The sequence below is a fragment of the Falco cherrug genome, chromosome 9 (assembly GCF_023634085.1).
Source record: "Falco cherrug isolate bFalChe1 chromosome 9, bFalChe1.pri, whole genome shotgun sequence".
NCBI classification, from domain to species: Eukaryota; Metazoa; Chordata; class Aves; order Falconiformes; family Falconidae; genus Falco; species Falco cherrug.
This window is the reverse complement of record NC_073705.1, coordinates 6,653,583-6,669,558: the sequence shown is the minus strand read 5'-3', so window position 1 is coordinate 6,669,558 and position 15,976 is coordinate 6,653,583. Positions and strand designations below refer to the sequence as shown.

Below are 15,976 nucleotides of genomic sequence, written 5' to 3'. Positions count from 1 at the left end.
CACCTGTTTTGTTGTACAGTTATGGCTTGAGCTGTATTCCCAGTTTTATTCCTTTTGTTAAAGCACAACTTGATAGGATTCCTGACATTTTTGGCTACTTCATCAGAAAATGCAAACCTGCGTGGGCTAACCTATTGCCAGTTAAATTTCAGAAACATTGTATTTTCTTTAAAGGCCTCTGCTTCCCATTAAAAGGTCAAGGACCTGAGCAAACTTATTTTTGTGTACACAGTAAACAAATTAGCAAATGGAGCTTGGCACAGGAGTTTCCTTTCCTTTTCCAAGCCCACGTGCAGCCAGCTTTCACCAGCCTGCGCCCAACGTAACTCGCCTTTTTTCAGCTCTTTCACAGCATGTCTTTGCAGTGCTGTGTTTGCCTGGTGAGCGTAACTCCGTTTCTGTTTGAATCCTAATGAGAGAGGAGCTCCAGAAGTGTACAGAGCATCAGCTTCAGAGTTTGTTTAGCCGCTGGCCGTGCTGCCTTTATCCCAGCCTCCAGCCTGTGTTGTGTCCTTGTGTGTCCCAGCTCCCCTGTGCAGGCAGCCCCTGATGCCCATGGAGCGCCAGTGGATGAACCAGCCGTTCGGAGTTAATTCATTCCAGTGACATTCTTGTGATGGGTTAGCTAAGGCGGTGTCAGCATTTCTTTTATATACCATGGTTTCCCAGGACCTGCCGCGTGTTTCTGGGATTACAAGAGCCTAAAATTAGACTTTTGTCCCCTGAGCAGATAGTTCAAATTAAAAGCAAAATTATTTTGGCAATAGCTATGGATCTGTTAAGGACTGTTAACAAAGATTGCATTAGCTGAAGTGTTTTGTCTGGTGCCTGGTTTTGCATACAGTGTCTAATGATTCACTCACTCCTCTGCTCTTAGGAGGGGGGTGGAGGGGTGACATTTGAGGCAGCATATCTCCAAATAATGATACTGCTCTTCTGTCTGGCTATTGGGGTTAGCAAGAACATTTCTGGCTGTCAGTGTGTTTAAAGTGAGCAGAAAAGTTAGTATTGTGGTTGCTGTTTTTTATTAATCACTCTCTTTAGTCATCCTGAATCTTTATTTTCACGTGCAGTATTTCAGTGGCTTTTTTGCTTCATCTTGAGTGCAAAATACTTGTTGCATTCAAGGGTGAGTGTTGCACAGGGAAGGTGGGTAAAATCAAACATGTGATTATGCAAACTAATCACATGATAGGTGAGTTGCAAGTGATTGATCTTTCTTGTGTATTTGGGTTTTTTCTCCAAAGCCGCTGTAAGACACAGGCGGTGTGTATGTGCTCAAAAAAAGTCAAACTACAGCTCCTTTCCCATGTGTCTGTCAGTGTGACATCGCTTTTGCTCTTATGCTGCTCAGACTGAAACACCTGGCACGACTGCCTGTGATGACAGTGTTGTGCTGTAGTATTTTCCAGGCTTTTTTTCAGGATTCGCTGTGAATTTGTAAAACAGTAAGTGTACACTATGTGAATTGTGGAGGTAAAAAAGCCATAGGTGTCAAAGACTGTGAAGAGCTGAGTTCTAAAGAATGCTGGCTTATTTGTCATAACACAGCTTTGCAAAGTACGTTGGAAAGCTTCTGAGCTCTGCTACAAATTCCACTTGTCACCCACGCCAAGATGCTAATGATGAAAACTAGGAAAGCAGAACTTTGTAAGCTTAGATTGAACTGTACTGGCTATTATTGTTAAGCTGTGCATAAAGCCAGAGGAATACAAACAGAAAACTTGTTATTTTCAGTGAATCAGTTTGTATTGAATCAGTTAGCTCAGTGTCTTGGCTGCATGCTACCTCCTTGTTTTCCATGTTTTTTAACGTTATACTTAATGGTTGTGTATTTTAGGGTATAGAGGATCTAAGTTTATTTTGCATGCCGAGCTTTCTGACTTTGTTGTTCAAGGTAGCTTCTTGAATTATACTATTCTTCAGTAATTTAGTTCCTATTGTTATATTGTTCTTCTGTATCTGGTACATTCTTCATCAGATATACTGTTACTTTGGGGAACTGCTATAGGAATTGCAGCAGAAGTATAAAAGCTGAGAAAGATGTGAACAGGGAAAGAAATAATCTCTTTTCCTTTTTAGTTTGCATGCCTGTGCTCACGCTTTTTCTCTTTTCTACCCTGAAAACCCAAAACTTAAGCGTATTCTGTGTTGTATTCCCCTCTAAATTCACTACTAAAATGCATTTGCAGTTGACTTAAAGGTAACTGCTGTTTTAAACAGTCAGAAAAGTTCATGCTTGAAACACTGGGTTTTTTCTGCTTACCCTCTGGCTTTTAGTGTGGCTGTGGATGTTCCGAACACCAGAAAACAGGTGCTCCTTGGAAATGGAGCGAGACCAGCCGCAGTTATGAGTGCCTTGCTTCACTTGTTGCACGTCTCAAGGTGGCATTCGAGCGTCAGTCTCTTACAGTAATGCAAAATGGAAGGGGTTCTGGGTTTTCCTTATATACTGTTTGTTTTAAGCTCTTTTAAATTCATTCTGGCAGTACTTAAAAGGAAAAATTTGATCACAAGTTGCAGGTCAGGTGCCAAATACTTCGGAGAGGATAGGAAAGTAAAGGATAAATATTTTATAAATCTGTGTAACTAATCTTGAACTTTGATAGGTTTGTTTTCCAGTTTGAGATTTTAGCATGATGGATGGTGTCTTTGCTGTTCCTTTGCATGTTATCTTGAATAGAGTAAGGTAGGTTGCTGCTGTTTGGTTGCTTTAAAGGTAAATGAGAACAGTCCTTTACCAGATAGTTTGATTATTGCAGCACTGTATAGCAGCAGCAGTGAGGGTGATTTGCACTGAGAATTAGATTTTTAAATAAAACTGAAAGCAGTGACCCAAGAGCCAGCTGTGTTGACTTTCTCATTTTGCAGCTTTTTCTCATGATCTCTTTTGTGAGGAGAGGCTAGGGATACCCACTTATTTCTGTGCTCACCCACGTAACTAAGTTGGTAAAAATGTGCCTCTTGGTGTGCATTTTACCTAGATGCTCCATCTCCCGTAGAGGTGTAAAGGTGTCTTCCGGCAAATACTACGTTATTGTGGTGCAGTTTTATGTCAGGAACTAAACTATGCTGAATTCAAAAGATCATATTTTATTTATGTGGAAACCAAAGTCTCTTCCCATGTAAGGGATGAGACATTGGCTTCTTCTGAGAAACATTAAAACTTGAGATCTGGGGTCTTTTCCCCTACTTCTCTAAACTGGGGCAACAGGAAAAACTTCACATCTTAGGCAAGTTACAGGTATTACTGCAGAGCACTGTTACTGTTGCTCTTTGTTCTTGCTTTTTGATTCCAGAGGAGTAATAAGCCTGCCACACTTAATTGCTCTGCTGGGCTTTGATGTGTGCCCTTCTAGGCTGGCCCACATTTTAACGAGCTCATGGGCTTCCTGTTGTTGATTCTGCCATTGTGAATTTTCTGATTCAGGTAAAATGATCCGTGCAGTAATCTGCATGGAACAAACTGATAACAAGCAACAGAGGAAATAAAATGCATGCAAAGCAAAGTATGGGGATGTGGAAATTTTCATTAACTTCAGGCAATATTTCAGCATTTTTAGTGTTTTAAGACCTTGCTTTTGTACCTCAACTGTTGGAGCCTTAATCCAGCGAACCTCTGTGACTGATTCCAGCACGGCTGGGCCATTGAGCCTTGCTTGCTGGTACATCACTAATAAATAAGAGCTCCTTAGAGTAGTCTACTAACATTGTCCCCTTTCCTGTGCTCTCTTATCTTGTGTAATTTCAGTAAGAGTTTTGCTCAATGTTGGCAAAGTTGGACTAATTGAGAGCTTTTGTTGTTGCAATGCTGTATTGTGAAACCACCGTCGGGGTTAGGCTAAGCCAGCTGTGCCGCAGGATCAAGCGTGGTGTCTGTTTACACCGTGCTGCTAGAAGGAGGAGTATGGAAAAGCATGGCATGCTTTTTCTTTAATTGAAGTTAATGTTGATGAAAGGTGTCAGATTGAAAGACTTTGGATACAGCTGAAATTAACACTTGGAGATGGATGTACTATACCAAAATAAATTACTAAACTGATCCTTGCCTAGATGATCTTTACAGCTGCTTGCGATCAAAGTCCGCTCTTCTATTCATGCCGTCTTTGTGTGGCATATAAGTTTGCACTGTTTGAATGGAAACAGTAAAGCTAAAGGCATCTTAGGTGTTTGAAGCTTGTTTTTAATCTGTTTCAGAATATTTGATTTAGTAATTTTCAGGTGATCTGTGTATTATATATAGATGGTGCAATAGGGAATTAGAAATGTTTTAATATGAATTCTTTTAAAAAAAAAAGCATCTTTAGAAATGAGAACTCTGACCTGTCTTTAAGGTACATGCAAGTAATACTAGCTAGACACACACAGTGAGTAAAACTTTTCAAAATACCTACATTTCTCAGCCAGTAATTCTCATTTCAAGTCAGTGGATCTTAAAATGTTTTTTGAAAGGTTATCTAAATAACTTAAATGCCTTTGAAAATGAAACCCAATAATCATAGGTATATTGTTACTCATGAACAACCCACATCTGTGCTTCCTCTTATGCATTGCTTCAGTTGTCCACTGAAACACATTTCAGGACCACAGAGTGACTCAATTGGTAAAGTAATCAGGTTAAAAATAACCCAGAGGGGAAAAAAAAATAATTGTTATCCTCCTGGCAGGTTTCATTTCATATTAGTGGCTGTGGAGGGAAGGGTATTGATAGAAATAAAAGCAGGCTTTGCTATTTTTGGTGCATTGTTCTTGGTTGAGGGACGAATGCGATGATTCTCCGCTGTTTGGTGCTCTGCTGGAAGCCAGGTTGGGACAGGGCTCCACCAAACGCAGGGCGGAACCTCAGGCTGAAAAAGCACTTGGGTTTGGTCGTGCTTGGGAGTATGTAAAGACTCGAGCCATTGTGATAAGGGTATATTTGGGTTTCTGGGAATTTTTGTCACCCATTTTTATCACAGCAGTCTGTTTTGAGCCATGGATTCTGAGAATCTGTGCTGTAGAGTTCAAGGTGTACAGATGAACTTCACCTTTTGTTCCTTTCTTCACATGCCTCTCAGTGCCAGTTCCAGCTTTTTAAAATCCTCTGTTGGCTCAGATTCTCAGTACTGATCCAGCCTACGCTGTTCTTCCTGCTTCTTGGAAATCTTTTCTTTTATTGTTCTTTACAGTACAGAAGATTCAGCATGGATTCATAAAATTCTGTATGTCCCAAGGTTTTAGAGCATCCTTCCACATCTAATTCTTGTTTTGGGGCAAAAGAACGAGACCGCAGCATACAGTGAGATCTGATAGCTACAAAAGTCATTCTTGCATGACCATAGGTGAAGGCAGATTATCTGAGGAAAGTAATGGACTCTATAGCTCTGGCCTTAACACGAGTCCTTTGTCAGCAGGTGTAGTGTGTGTTCCAGGGGCCTGTTTGGTGCTGTGTGTAGAAAGTGGTGCCTGACATCATAATGAAATACTGCAAAAAGGTCTATTAACTTCCCTTTTGTGGGCTATGGAAACCAGTGCTCTGATAGTGGCATGCTTCTGAGCAAAATCAGAGCAGGACTGTGAGCGTACACTGACAGAAGAGCTGCCACTCGGTTATGCTGTCAGATGTGTTACTTCTTATAACTAGTTGGCAGGTTTCTGAAAAGAGCGTTTTAGGATGAAGTTTTATATAAGTATTTTTATGATTTTTGTTTTTCAGGAGTTTATAACATATTTAATCTCATTCATGAATCGAACTTCCTTTTTAAGTCATGGATGACAAGGCTTCTGTTGGAAAAATCAGTGTCTCTTCAGACTCGGTATCCACTCTTAACAGTGAAGATTTTGTCTTGGTTTCCAGGCAAGGGGATGAAACACCATCTACAAATAATGGTAGTGATGATGAAAAAACAGGACTGAAGGTAAGAATCAATAACCTGAGTTTCTTCCCTATCCTTCTAAAACTAACCATAGAGAGCTTAAAGAGGGACTTCTTTATTGTGGAAAACTTGACGGAAGGGAGAACTTATTCAAGAATTGATTTTGCCAGTAATTTTTGCGTTACTGTTGCTGATGTCAGAGGTGGTAATTAGGTTTTGAGTAAAATCTCTCTCCATCACTACCTGTGGGGTTTTTCCCACTTGGCAGAATCGGTCATGAAGTGCTTAGGATGAAACAGACTGATTGTCAAGAACTTGGAACCATGATTTTGTCACAGCTTTCAGATAAGCAATGCTGTCATACACTTGATTTGACCATATCTGTTAATTCAAACATATATTAAAGTTTTCCCCAATGTGAAATGTTCTCTTTAAGAAATGTAGAAGTGGAGTTATAACTAACAACTTGGCATGAATCTGAGAACACAAGCCTACATGGTAGGCTTGTGTGAATTGGAGGGGCATTGACATCTTCTCACTTTTAAAAAGTGCTGTTCTGAAAAGAGACCTTTGTCACTCTTTTTTTTTTTTATTCCCCTTTACTTAAAGAAAATCTTTCATCCCAATTTAAGCAAAGCAACGCAAGTAAGGTGAACACTCCAAATTCCATCATTTTAATGCGTGGAAAACTGGATCTTTCCTAGAGTGAGTCAAATTAGTGTGGTCTTTGTGGGAGATGGAAAGATATTCCACCATTGCAAGAGTCTGATATTGACAATCACATCTATGTCTTAAAAATAGTGTCTTTAAAGGTGATAAGAAATTGCGTGTTCTGCGTGTTGGACTGAGTGTTCCTCTTTTCCTTAACAGCAATTGTAACAGAGACTTTATTGAACGTTTCTTGATGCTTTTGCTCATCTTGCTTTTACCTCCCAGCTGCTTTGTTTTTCTTGCATTCCTTTGAGTCCTGGACAATACATGCCATTTCAGTGGCTATTTTCTTTTACATAGGACTTCAAGCTAATTCTATTAGTTAAGAGTCTCAAGATCTTACTTTCATTTAATCTGGCAAAAATGTTCCCTTATGTTTTATTGCTAATGCAGAAGATCGCCACTTTTACATTACAGGATAGTCTAAAAAAATTTGAAATTTTCTTGAACAATCACAGGTGATCTGTGAAAAAAGACTGTAACCTCATGCTTGGCTTTCTAGATGCTGCAAATACCAGCAGCTATAAATACTTAAGAATTCAGAATAGTCTCCATGGTGGTGCTTACCTTGGGAATGCTTACGTGTAGCTCCCAAAGTTGTGATGCATCGTTTGAGACCCCAGGAGAACAGACACAGTCAACCAGATTTTCCATTCCATCCTGTTATTCCCAAGGAAAATTTGGAAACATGGAATGCTGTAGTCTGCAACACTTCTTGCTCCACGGGGGAGCTATTTGTATTGCTGGTCTAACGATTGCCTTGTGGCTGTCCTGCAGTGTTTCTAGGACATGCTATATCTTGTTTAGTACAACCAAAGAAATTGAAGAGACTTGTATATAAAGTCATCTTCATAAAGCTTGTAAATATTTCAGAGAAGAATATCCTTAATCAATTTCAAACTGACTCCTGAAGCTTATTTCTTAAATTTTGCTCATGTGTTTGCTTCCAAAGTGGTTTATAAAATGCTGGCTACAGGTATGCTCTTTCTCTTGATAAAGAAAGAAGAATGTTAACGTTGCTGCCTCCTGATCATCAATGATTGTAATATAAAGTTATGCTGTTCCCTGATTTGGCACTGAATGTCACAGAGCTTTGCAGGTCTTAAAAGATCAGGTGCTTTATGAATTTGGTGCCAAGACTGAGCACAGTCCTTGAACAAAGTGATTCCCCTTGAGCCTTTCAGTATCGTGGCATTTGAGAGTATGTGTGGTTTGAGTATGTGCTCTTGGGCTGTTGGCTGCAGTCGGAGCAATGGATGGAAGTGTACAACCTTGGGTACGCAGGCTGAGTTCTCCCACACAGGGATCTTCCTGTTAACCTCCCTCCTTCTGCTTAAGGAGGTGAAAACTTGTAACAGAGGAAACAGGAAGACTTTTTAGCTGTTCTTAGGGACAGGCATTGTCTTTTGGTATTGTTCTACAAGAAGAGAGACATACTGCCATAGAACATGGCTTTGTTCTTGGTGTCTTTTTTTTTTTTTTTTTTTAAGCTTGCAAATAGTGATTCAGTAGTCAGTTGTACCCTATTAAACTGTTTGTTGTGTGTGTGGGTAAGTGGAGTTGTGAAGGTTGTCAGAGGTATGTTAAAAGTACTGTCACTGTGATATCTAAAGCTGTTTAAATAGTATATGGAAAATTAATATTAACAGTACAACATGAGAACTGAAGTTGTATATTTCATAGGAACAAATGAGATGAGTTTTTTCCAGAAGCAATTGCTTTGGTACTTACAGGGAAGTCAGTTTGTTTGTATATGTCAAAACCCATTTGCTTTGATGTACCCACTAAGAAAAGCAAACTATTTGAGCAGGTGTCCTCTTCTGGTGTTTTATTTGTTTAGAAAAGCAGTTTGAGGATCTTTCATTTGCTAAGCGCAGTCTGAGGATGGTGCTACAAGTTTAGGCTTGTGTTTGCTGAATGCCATAGGCTGTGAAATTTGTATATCAAACCTAAGGCTCTCACTTCAAATTTGTTGGTATGGTATGGTTTGAAGTAATAGTGCTGTGAACTGAATTAATGCATGTTTTTATTTTTGTCCTTTCTAAAGTCCAGAGAAATATTTCTTTTAATAGAATCAGGAACTGTGGGTTTTTTCAGTTGGTCATAATTAATAAGTGTGTTTTTTGCTTTTTGTCTGTGCTGAAGTACTTGGTTCAGTTTGAAGAGGAGTTGTCAGTGGTTGTTTTCCAGAAATACAATTTGCTAGCTGTCTCTGCTTTCTGGTATTGTGTCCCTGTCTGCTTTCACCCCCGCCAGTGGGACTGAGCTGGGTTTTCGAAAGCCTGGCTCCTGGAGCACGCTGTTGGAGTTGCTGAGCAGCACGGTGCAGTGAGACCTCTCGCAGCCGAGGCCAGCAGCACGTGCATCAGGAGAACGGAATAAACTACACTGCTAGTAAATCCCCCATGTAGCTGTAATGGAAGTTTGCTACATCTTATTTAAAGGTTCAGTAAAATTATTTTTCAGTTTTATGAGAAATGGAGAAAACAATGATTAGGGTAAATGGTTTCTCTCCTCTATCTCAAGCAAACCTATGTGATGTGTTGCCTGGGGACACCTTGTGTCCTCCCTTCTGCCCTGAGTTCTGCACTCTGTTCTGCTGCCTGTTACGGGTTTTTGGGTTGCAATAAAGTTCTGAGCATGTTTACGTCTTAATGTACGCTGTTCCCATGATGTGGTGAATTTATATGGTTGCATAAGGGACTTTGGTTGATGGAAAGTCAGTCTTGGTTTGTGTTTTAGGCCTCGTTTCTTGGGCAGCTGCTTTGTTGCACTTGACTGTGAGAACAGCAGAGCTCCTCCAGCCCAAACGTGCATTTACTGTGGCTCTCAGAACTCTTTCTGAGGGTAGCCTGGGCTGAGAAGGAAGGCTTTCTTGGAGGGATCCTTTTAAATTAACTTCTTAAATTAAGATTTTGATGAGAAGGTTTTAGAATATTTGAGACTGATTTTTTTTAACAAGTATTTATCTCCTGTCACACCGTAAAAACTTGGACTCGTATTTTACCTGTCACTACTGTTTTTGGGAGCTTCTATTTTCAAGGTCATGTTTTATAGGGCAGTATCTAGATAAAGTAATTGATACAGTTTAGTTTACCAAATACAGTGGATCACCGTTCAGACTTTTTTGGCTTGTAATCTTAATGGAATAGAACATTTTTCATGTGCATTTTATGTTCATACCATTACAACATTTAATTCTCACTGGATATAAATTCCTCCCCTTTCTTTCCCAAACCCAGACTGACATCTGTTTAATCACGGTGCGGAAAAACATATGAGATGCATTTTTGCCAGAACGAATTTTAACTTCAAGTGTCATAGAAAACGCGACCTGTAAACTAGAAGTTGCTTTAGGGTTTTTATAGATAGGCTTTAACAGCGCTGGCAGGACATCATAGTTGATTCATTACATTTTGTTGCAAGACATGTAAACTGTGTGCAGTAAAGTAGTATGGTGCATCTTCCATCATCATCATCACCTTTCTGACAAATGCCTGCAAGGACCTGAGTAATCAACTTGATAGTTAAAAGGATTATGCCTTTGACCACATGCTTGTACAAGATTTTCCATTGCTTCCATGATGAATTGTGCAAATGAATACTGAAATTATTGGGAGGAAAATGCAAATCTGTGGAATCCTATAACTAGTTATTGATGCTTCTATGGATGTACAGCTGAGTAAGGCAATTACTCTGTCCTGCTCCTGGCAGATGATCCCAGATGGTACGTGGATGTATTTTAATCCATACTAAAAAATTACTTTGAGCATGAGTTTCAAGAGCATAAACATCTCACAGGTTTTTGTTGCTGCTGTTTAGATTCTGTAGTAAACCAGTTGCTAGGTTATTACTTTTTTAATGTCTCTTCTGCCTCTAGGATCTTGTGTGCTTGCTGGTTTTTTTTTCATGACCTGTGAATTTCATGTTATGCCTACTTTCTTCTGAAGAATAGGGATCTGGAACTTCTCTTCTCTTAAAGTAATTGTATTTTGCTCTATTCGAGAGTAATTCCAGGTCAGAAGTTTCTGTTCTTTGTTAATATTCTTGTGCATTAGTTATTTTTCACCAGAAAACTAATATGCAGTTTGCACCTTTAGTGCAATGCAGATAGAGGCTGCAGATACGGATAATTATTTGGAGGTTGTGAGTCTGAGTGTGAAAGAGAAGACAGTAAGTAAGCTTCATGTTTCTTTGTTTTCCCCTCTAAACTGAGAAGTTTGTCTGTCTTTGGGGATGTGAAGGATGTAACCATATGTCAGAATTCTGACTTGGCTGAGAAACCTCTAATCTCACTGTAATTATTCCTGAGATATGCCTGGTGGAAATGCACATACACATATTTAAGTGACATCTGATGTTTTACTCGGTACATTTAATTATTTGTAAGGCTAATCTGCCTACATGAAGGCGTTCTATTATCTGTTCCAGTGTTACTTCAGCTATCTTAGCTGGACTTCAGGTTGATATATTTACAGTTAAAATGTGAGAACCTGGGTGGTTCCTTTAGGTACTTTCGAGTTAATTTAATTTTCTACCGTGAGATGCTAGTTTTGAGGCAGATGGAATTTGCTTTAATACTGAGATTGTGTTACGGGCAGGTTTCAGTCTGCTCTGTGTTCTTCCTCCTGTTTTTAACTACTTTCTTTCTTTACCATCCTATTTTACAGATTTTTTTTTAAAAAGAAAGTTTTCTTTAGTAAGATTTCATTGACATTCTTTTTAAGAACTCGGGCTAGTTGCACAATTTGGATTTTATTAGCTTGCGTGTAGCGTCTTAAGTCGGTAAGCTTACAGATGCATAAGGATATAGAAATGCATATCTGCTCATAGGGTTGAGGTTTGGTGCCAACAATAATAACCAGCAGCAGCTCAAGTGTTGGAACAAAGTACCTTTCTCTGACTTCCATCTGGTAAAACACTTCTGTAAACTCATTTCCATGTGTGATTTCTAAACTACGTAAAGCATCAGTCACTTCCCAAATAATTGCAGAAGAATAGACAAAGGGTTTCCTCAGATACAGTACCTAAGAGTTTCCTGAAATTAATGTCTTCGTGCTCTTTTTAGCTTAGGACGTAATTTTGCACCATTTAGGTTGCTTCATGCTTTCACATTGACTTCAGTGAGCCAAGTCAGGCTGTAGATGAGTGTTAGGAATTAAAACACTACCTCTTCTCCTCAGCGTGATGGCAGGATCCTGTTCCAGATTCTTCTCGTCCTGTGAAACCTTGCTATCTTGCCCATGGACCACATAGCATATTTAATTATGTTTGGCCCTTTCTGGTACTGTTCTGAGAATTGTTATGGACCATTGGGCTGTGGCCAGCTCTAAGTTTCTTCCGTCATAAGCTAGTCTTTGTAGTTGGTGATTAAAGACTACTTTGAAAGTAATCTCACTTTTCCCAGTGCTAGAAAATTCCTGCTTTGAGCTTGTTGATTTGTTAAAGCATGTTACAGTTTGTGTTTACAGTTGCAACTACGTTAAATTTGTTAACTGCTGCTTTGGTTGGCAGAAAAAGCCGTATGAATGACCCTGTGCCTGAGGGGGTTGTTTTTCTGGTTTGGTGTTTGTTTGTTTTTTTTCATTTGAACAGTCTTTTTTTGTGTCCCAACTCTGTTTGTGGCTCTTAGATTGTGGGGAATGGAAGCGAACAGCAGCTGCAGAGGGAGCTTGAAGACGTGCTGATGGACCCACCCATGGAAGATCAGTCAAGTGACCGGGACCATGGAGAAGAAGTTAGAACTGATGGAGATGGGGAAGAACCTGTTGTCCTTGAAGCTTCAGCATCCTCTACCATTAACCCCGTGTTGGTGGCAGGACTCCAGAAACCAGAAATGAGTTTGCCAGTGAAACCATCCCAGGGAGGTTAGGAAAAAAAAAAAGGGGGGGGGGGGGGGGGGGAAATGCCTGGTGGTATCAAGAATGAGCTAGCTTTCTGTGGGGAAAGGAAGGAGAATGTAGGTATGGGTGTGTCCACCAGCCTTTCCCCGTTTTTCCCGTTATAATCACCTAGTGTGGTAAATGTCACGTTATGTGATACAAGAGCTAACATATGCTGAGCTGTCCTCTCCTGAAAACACTTGTACTAGCCTTGAGGTGTGTGCAGAAATGTCATGGTTACTTGCCTGGCTGTGTAAAATACTGGTCTGTTTAGCTCGTCTGTGCAATCTTACTGCTGTAATGAAAACTGGTGCACTGATACGTAAAAGAAGGCCTCTGAGTGAACTGGTTGTAGAGTTGGGATAGCTGCGTTGTGCTCTGCCACCAGTAACTGGCTCTCAGGCAGGGTTTCCCTGCAGTGTATTGGCCTGACCTGACTTGCTGTGATGTGTTTCTTGGTTGCTTTTGTCGTTTAGCTAGTTATGACTCAATCTGATAATTTCCTTATGTATGCCTTGTCTTGCTTCTTACCTTCAACTTTGTGTCTCACCCTAGACTGTGAGGATTTAAGCCCTTTTACACCTATGACAGATGAGGACAGCGTGGTGTTTAGTAAGCTCACCTACTTAGGCTGTGCCTCTGTGAATGCTCCGCGCAGTGAAGTGGAAGCCCTCAGGATGATGTCCATCTTACGAAGCCAGTGCCAGATTTCTTTAGATGTGACTCTGTCAGTGCCTAATGTCTCTGAAGGAACGGTGAGGTATGGAGCTCCCTCAGGTGTACTCTGTGACTGTGTGCATTTTAATCTTACTTAATTTTAGCAAAGGAAACAAGCTACCCGTTTACCTGGAAGGAGACATGAGCAACTTCGAATTTCATTTAGAGGAAAAAGCAGGTTGTAAAGAGATCTGAAAAAAGCGATGCTTTGAGTTTGTTTACCAAAGACATTTTTTGTCCCAAGGATCAGTATGAAATATTATGATGATCCAAGGTGTCTCCAAAGCTGTAGTGGGAGTGCTTATTGATGAACACTTTGGAAATAGCCTTGGAAATACTTAGTTTGTAGAGCTGGAAAATGGCTGATAGACAAGGCTTAACAGGGAGGAGGCTATCCACTGCTGCATATTAGTGTAGCTTTTGGAACCCTGTGGCCTTAAAACTTTGGGGAAATTATTTGTGGAAATGACTGTTGTATTGTACTTTTTTATGCTGTTCAATTTAAATATAATTATTCTGGTCAAGCTGTGCAGTAAATGACAGGAGCTAGTTTCTTTGTGATGTACTTTCTCCAGTAGTGCTTGAATTATTAAAGCTTGCAAGTTAATATCTGGCTGAAATAATTCTTATAAAGGTGCAAGCTTTGTTTTTTTCCCTCTCTCTTTTAACAGACTTTTAGATCCTCAGACAAACACAGAAATAGCAAACTACCCAATCTATAAAATCCTTTTCTGTGTACGAGGGCATGATGGAACCCCTGAAAGTGATTGCTTTGCTTTCACTGAAAGCCACTACAATGCAGAACTCTTCAGGATTCATGTCTTCCGATGTGAAATCCAAGAGGCTGTAAGTTGAATCTTTTTGTCAGAGGATACTTATGTATATGTAAATGTTATTACTGAAATGAAGTATTTCAGGCACTTCAGAAGTAATGTAGTTCATCACTTTGGACTTGTTTCTACCCCAAGTTAATTATAGAAACCTATATGATATGAATATAATCATATTATTATGATTATAATTATTATTATAATCATATATGATATGAAATAAGAACACACATTTAATAGTTTATCCTTCTAAGAAGTGTAGAAAAGCAGTTAATTAGATGCTGAAAATGAATTATTTTCATATAATTACTTCTCATTCTATTTTTCAGTGAAAATTCAGGTCGGTTTCAGCTGCTGCATTCTGTATGTCTGTAGTTTTCTGATCTTTCTTTGGTGCTGTCTAAATGTAGGTGAGCCGAATACTGTACAGCTTTGCCACTGCCTTCCGTCGTTCTGCCAAACAAACCCCGCTTTCGGCCATTGCCACCCCACAGACTCCAGACAGTGATATTTTCACCTTCTCTGTGTCACTGGAAATCAAAGAAGATGATGGGAAAGGCTATTTCAGGTATAGCTTCTTCATTCCTGTGCATACAGTGTCTGATTCTGTTGGAGAGTGAGTGAATAGAGAGTGTGAGCCTGCGGTGGTCCCTAAATCCCCTTTTTTAAAGTTTCTTATTCTAGTTTAGAGGAATCCCAGACAAAACATTTTTGGGAAGTAAAACAGTGGTGACCGTGTGGACTATTTCATCTTGGTTGTTGAACTGAACCTGGTGCTACCTGCAGAGTGCTTTTTCCATTTGGTATTTTTCTTTTGTCTTTAAACCCTTTTCTCTGCAATGCTTTTTAAGTTGTGTTCAGCTAAATTGCTGCTGAAGCTGAAAATGCATCATTGTGACTGTGCTCTCAGATCCAGCGTTGTGCCTGTTTTCGGCCAGATTTTCAAAGGTGAATACTGTGTGAATACTGCAGGAGGCGTAAGCATACATGTTTTTAATAATGTCTCATGAAAGAAGGTGTAGAAAACTAGAAACTCTGAAAAATTCAAATTTTTAGATAATTTTTCTGATCCTAAAAACTTAAGTTACTTTTCAGAGAAACATTCAGTCAAATCTGTTCATCACAAGTCACGTTTACTTTTAATATCTAGTGCAGGGCTATTACTGCTTCATCAGCTGAGAGCTTGATGATTGAAATCTCAAACGTCTTCCCACATTGCTCTTCCAGAACTAAATAAAGGTGTAGTTGTCCATAATGTGGTTTTTGTCTCCAGACATCTGGGTCTGTATGCAACCCGATGTCAGAAAACAACTATACAGTCATGAATTTGTGATAATTGAATTAGAGACACTCTCTTATAATAATTCAATATTAAAATTCAAAATATAAAAATTCAATAATAATACTAAATAATATTAATTAAACCCTTTTCTTAAATAGTTGTTTACTTACAGTCATAGGAAAGATATTTGTGTAGAGGCAGAAGGTTCTAATATATTGGAATGTAAAGATCACTTTGCATTTTAGTTTTGGTCATTAGGTTTGCTTTTGCTCCGTGAATGGGATAAATTCAATTCAGCCTTTCTTAAATATGTTGAACAAAGAGAATTCTCTAGGGAAGTTTGAGAGCAAAGTGTAACAGAACAAACATCCCTGATGGACTTTTTCCTCTTTACATGATGGTGCCTTGGTATTATTGCAGTTGCGTAGTTCAAGCTGAAATCTTCCAGTGCTGCCCAGGAAAGGCAAATTTCTTGAATGGCATTCCTTATGTAGATGTGCTGTTGTTTTTATCCTAGTAGAAACCCAGCTTGCTGTATTCCTCCTTGTGATTGCAACTTCTAGTTACATCATACATTTTAAGAATATGAAGGATAAATCCTTCATCTGTACCCATTTCCCTGTGATGTCTTAGAATTGATCTCTGGATTAGTTATTAAGAGCAGAAAAGAAGGCAGAATTCCAATTTATTATCAAAGAT

General features: G+C 39.3%; 1 protein-coding gene across 2 annotated transcripts in view; it reads left to right on the top strand.

Annotated features, from left to right (window-relative positions):
- Positions 1 to 15,976, top strand: part of RABGAP1 (RAB GTPase activating protein 1) — a 74,251-nt gene that overhangs the window by 1,058 nt on the left and 57,217 nt on the right. Inside the window, exons 2-6 of one of the 2 annotated variants that reach the window (XM_055720293.1) lie at positions 5,696 to 5,897; positions 12,199 to 12,433; positions 13,004 to 13,208; positions 13,837 to 14,011; positions 14,406 to 14,563. In XM_055720293.1, coding sequence (XP_055576268.1) covers positions 5,748 to 5,897; positions 12,199 to 12,433; positions 13,004 to 13,208; positions 13,837 to 14,011; positions 14,406 to 14,563 — 923 coding nt within the window. In that variant the 5' untranslated portion in view covers positions 5,696 to 5,747. The remainder of the gene's footprint in view (positions 1 to 5,695; positions 5,898 to 12,198; positions 12,434 to 13,003; positions 13,209 to 13,836; positions 14,012 to 14,405; positions 14,564 to 15,976) is intronic. The other variant, XM_055720294.1, reaches the window with a different exon arrangement.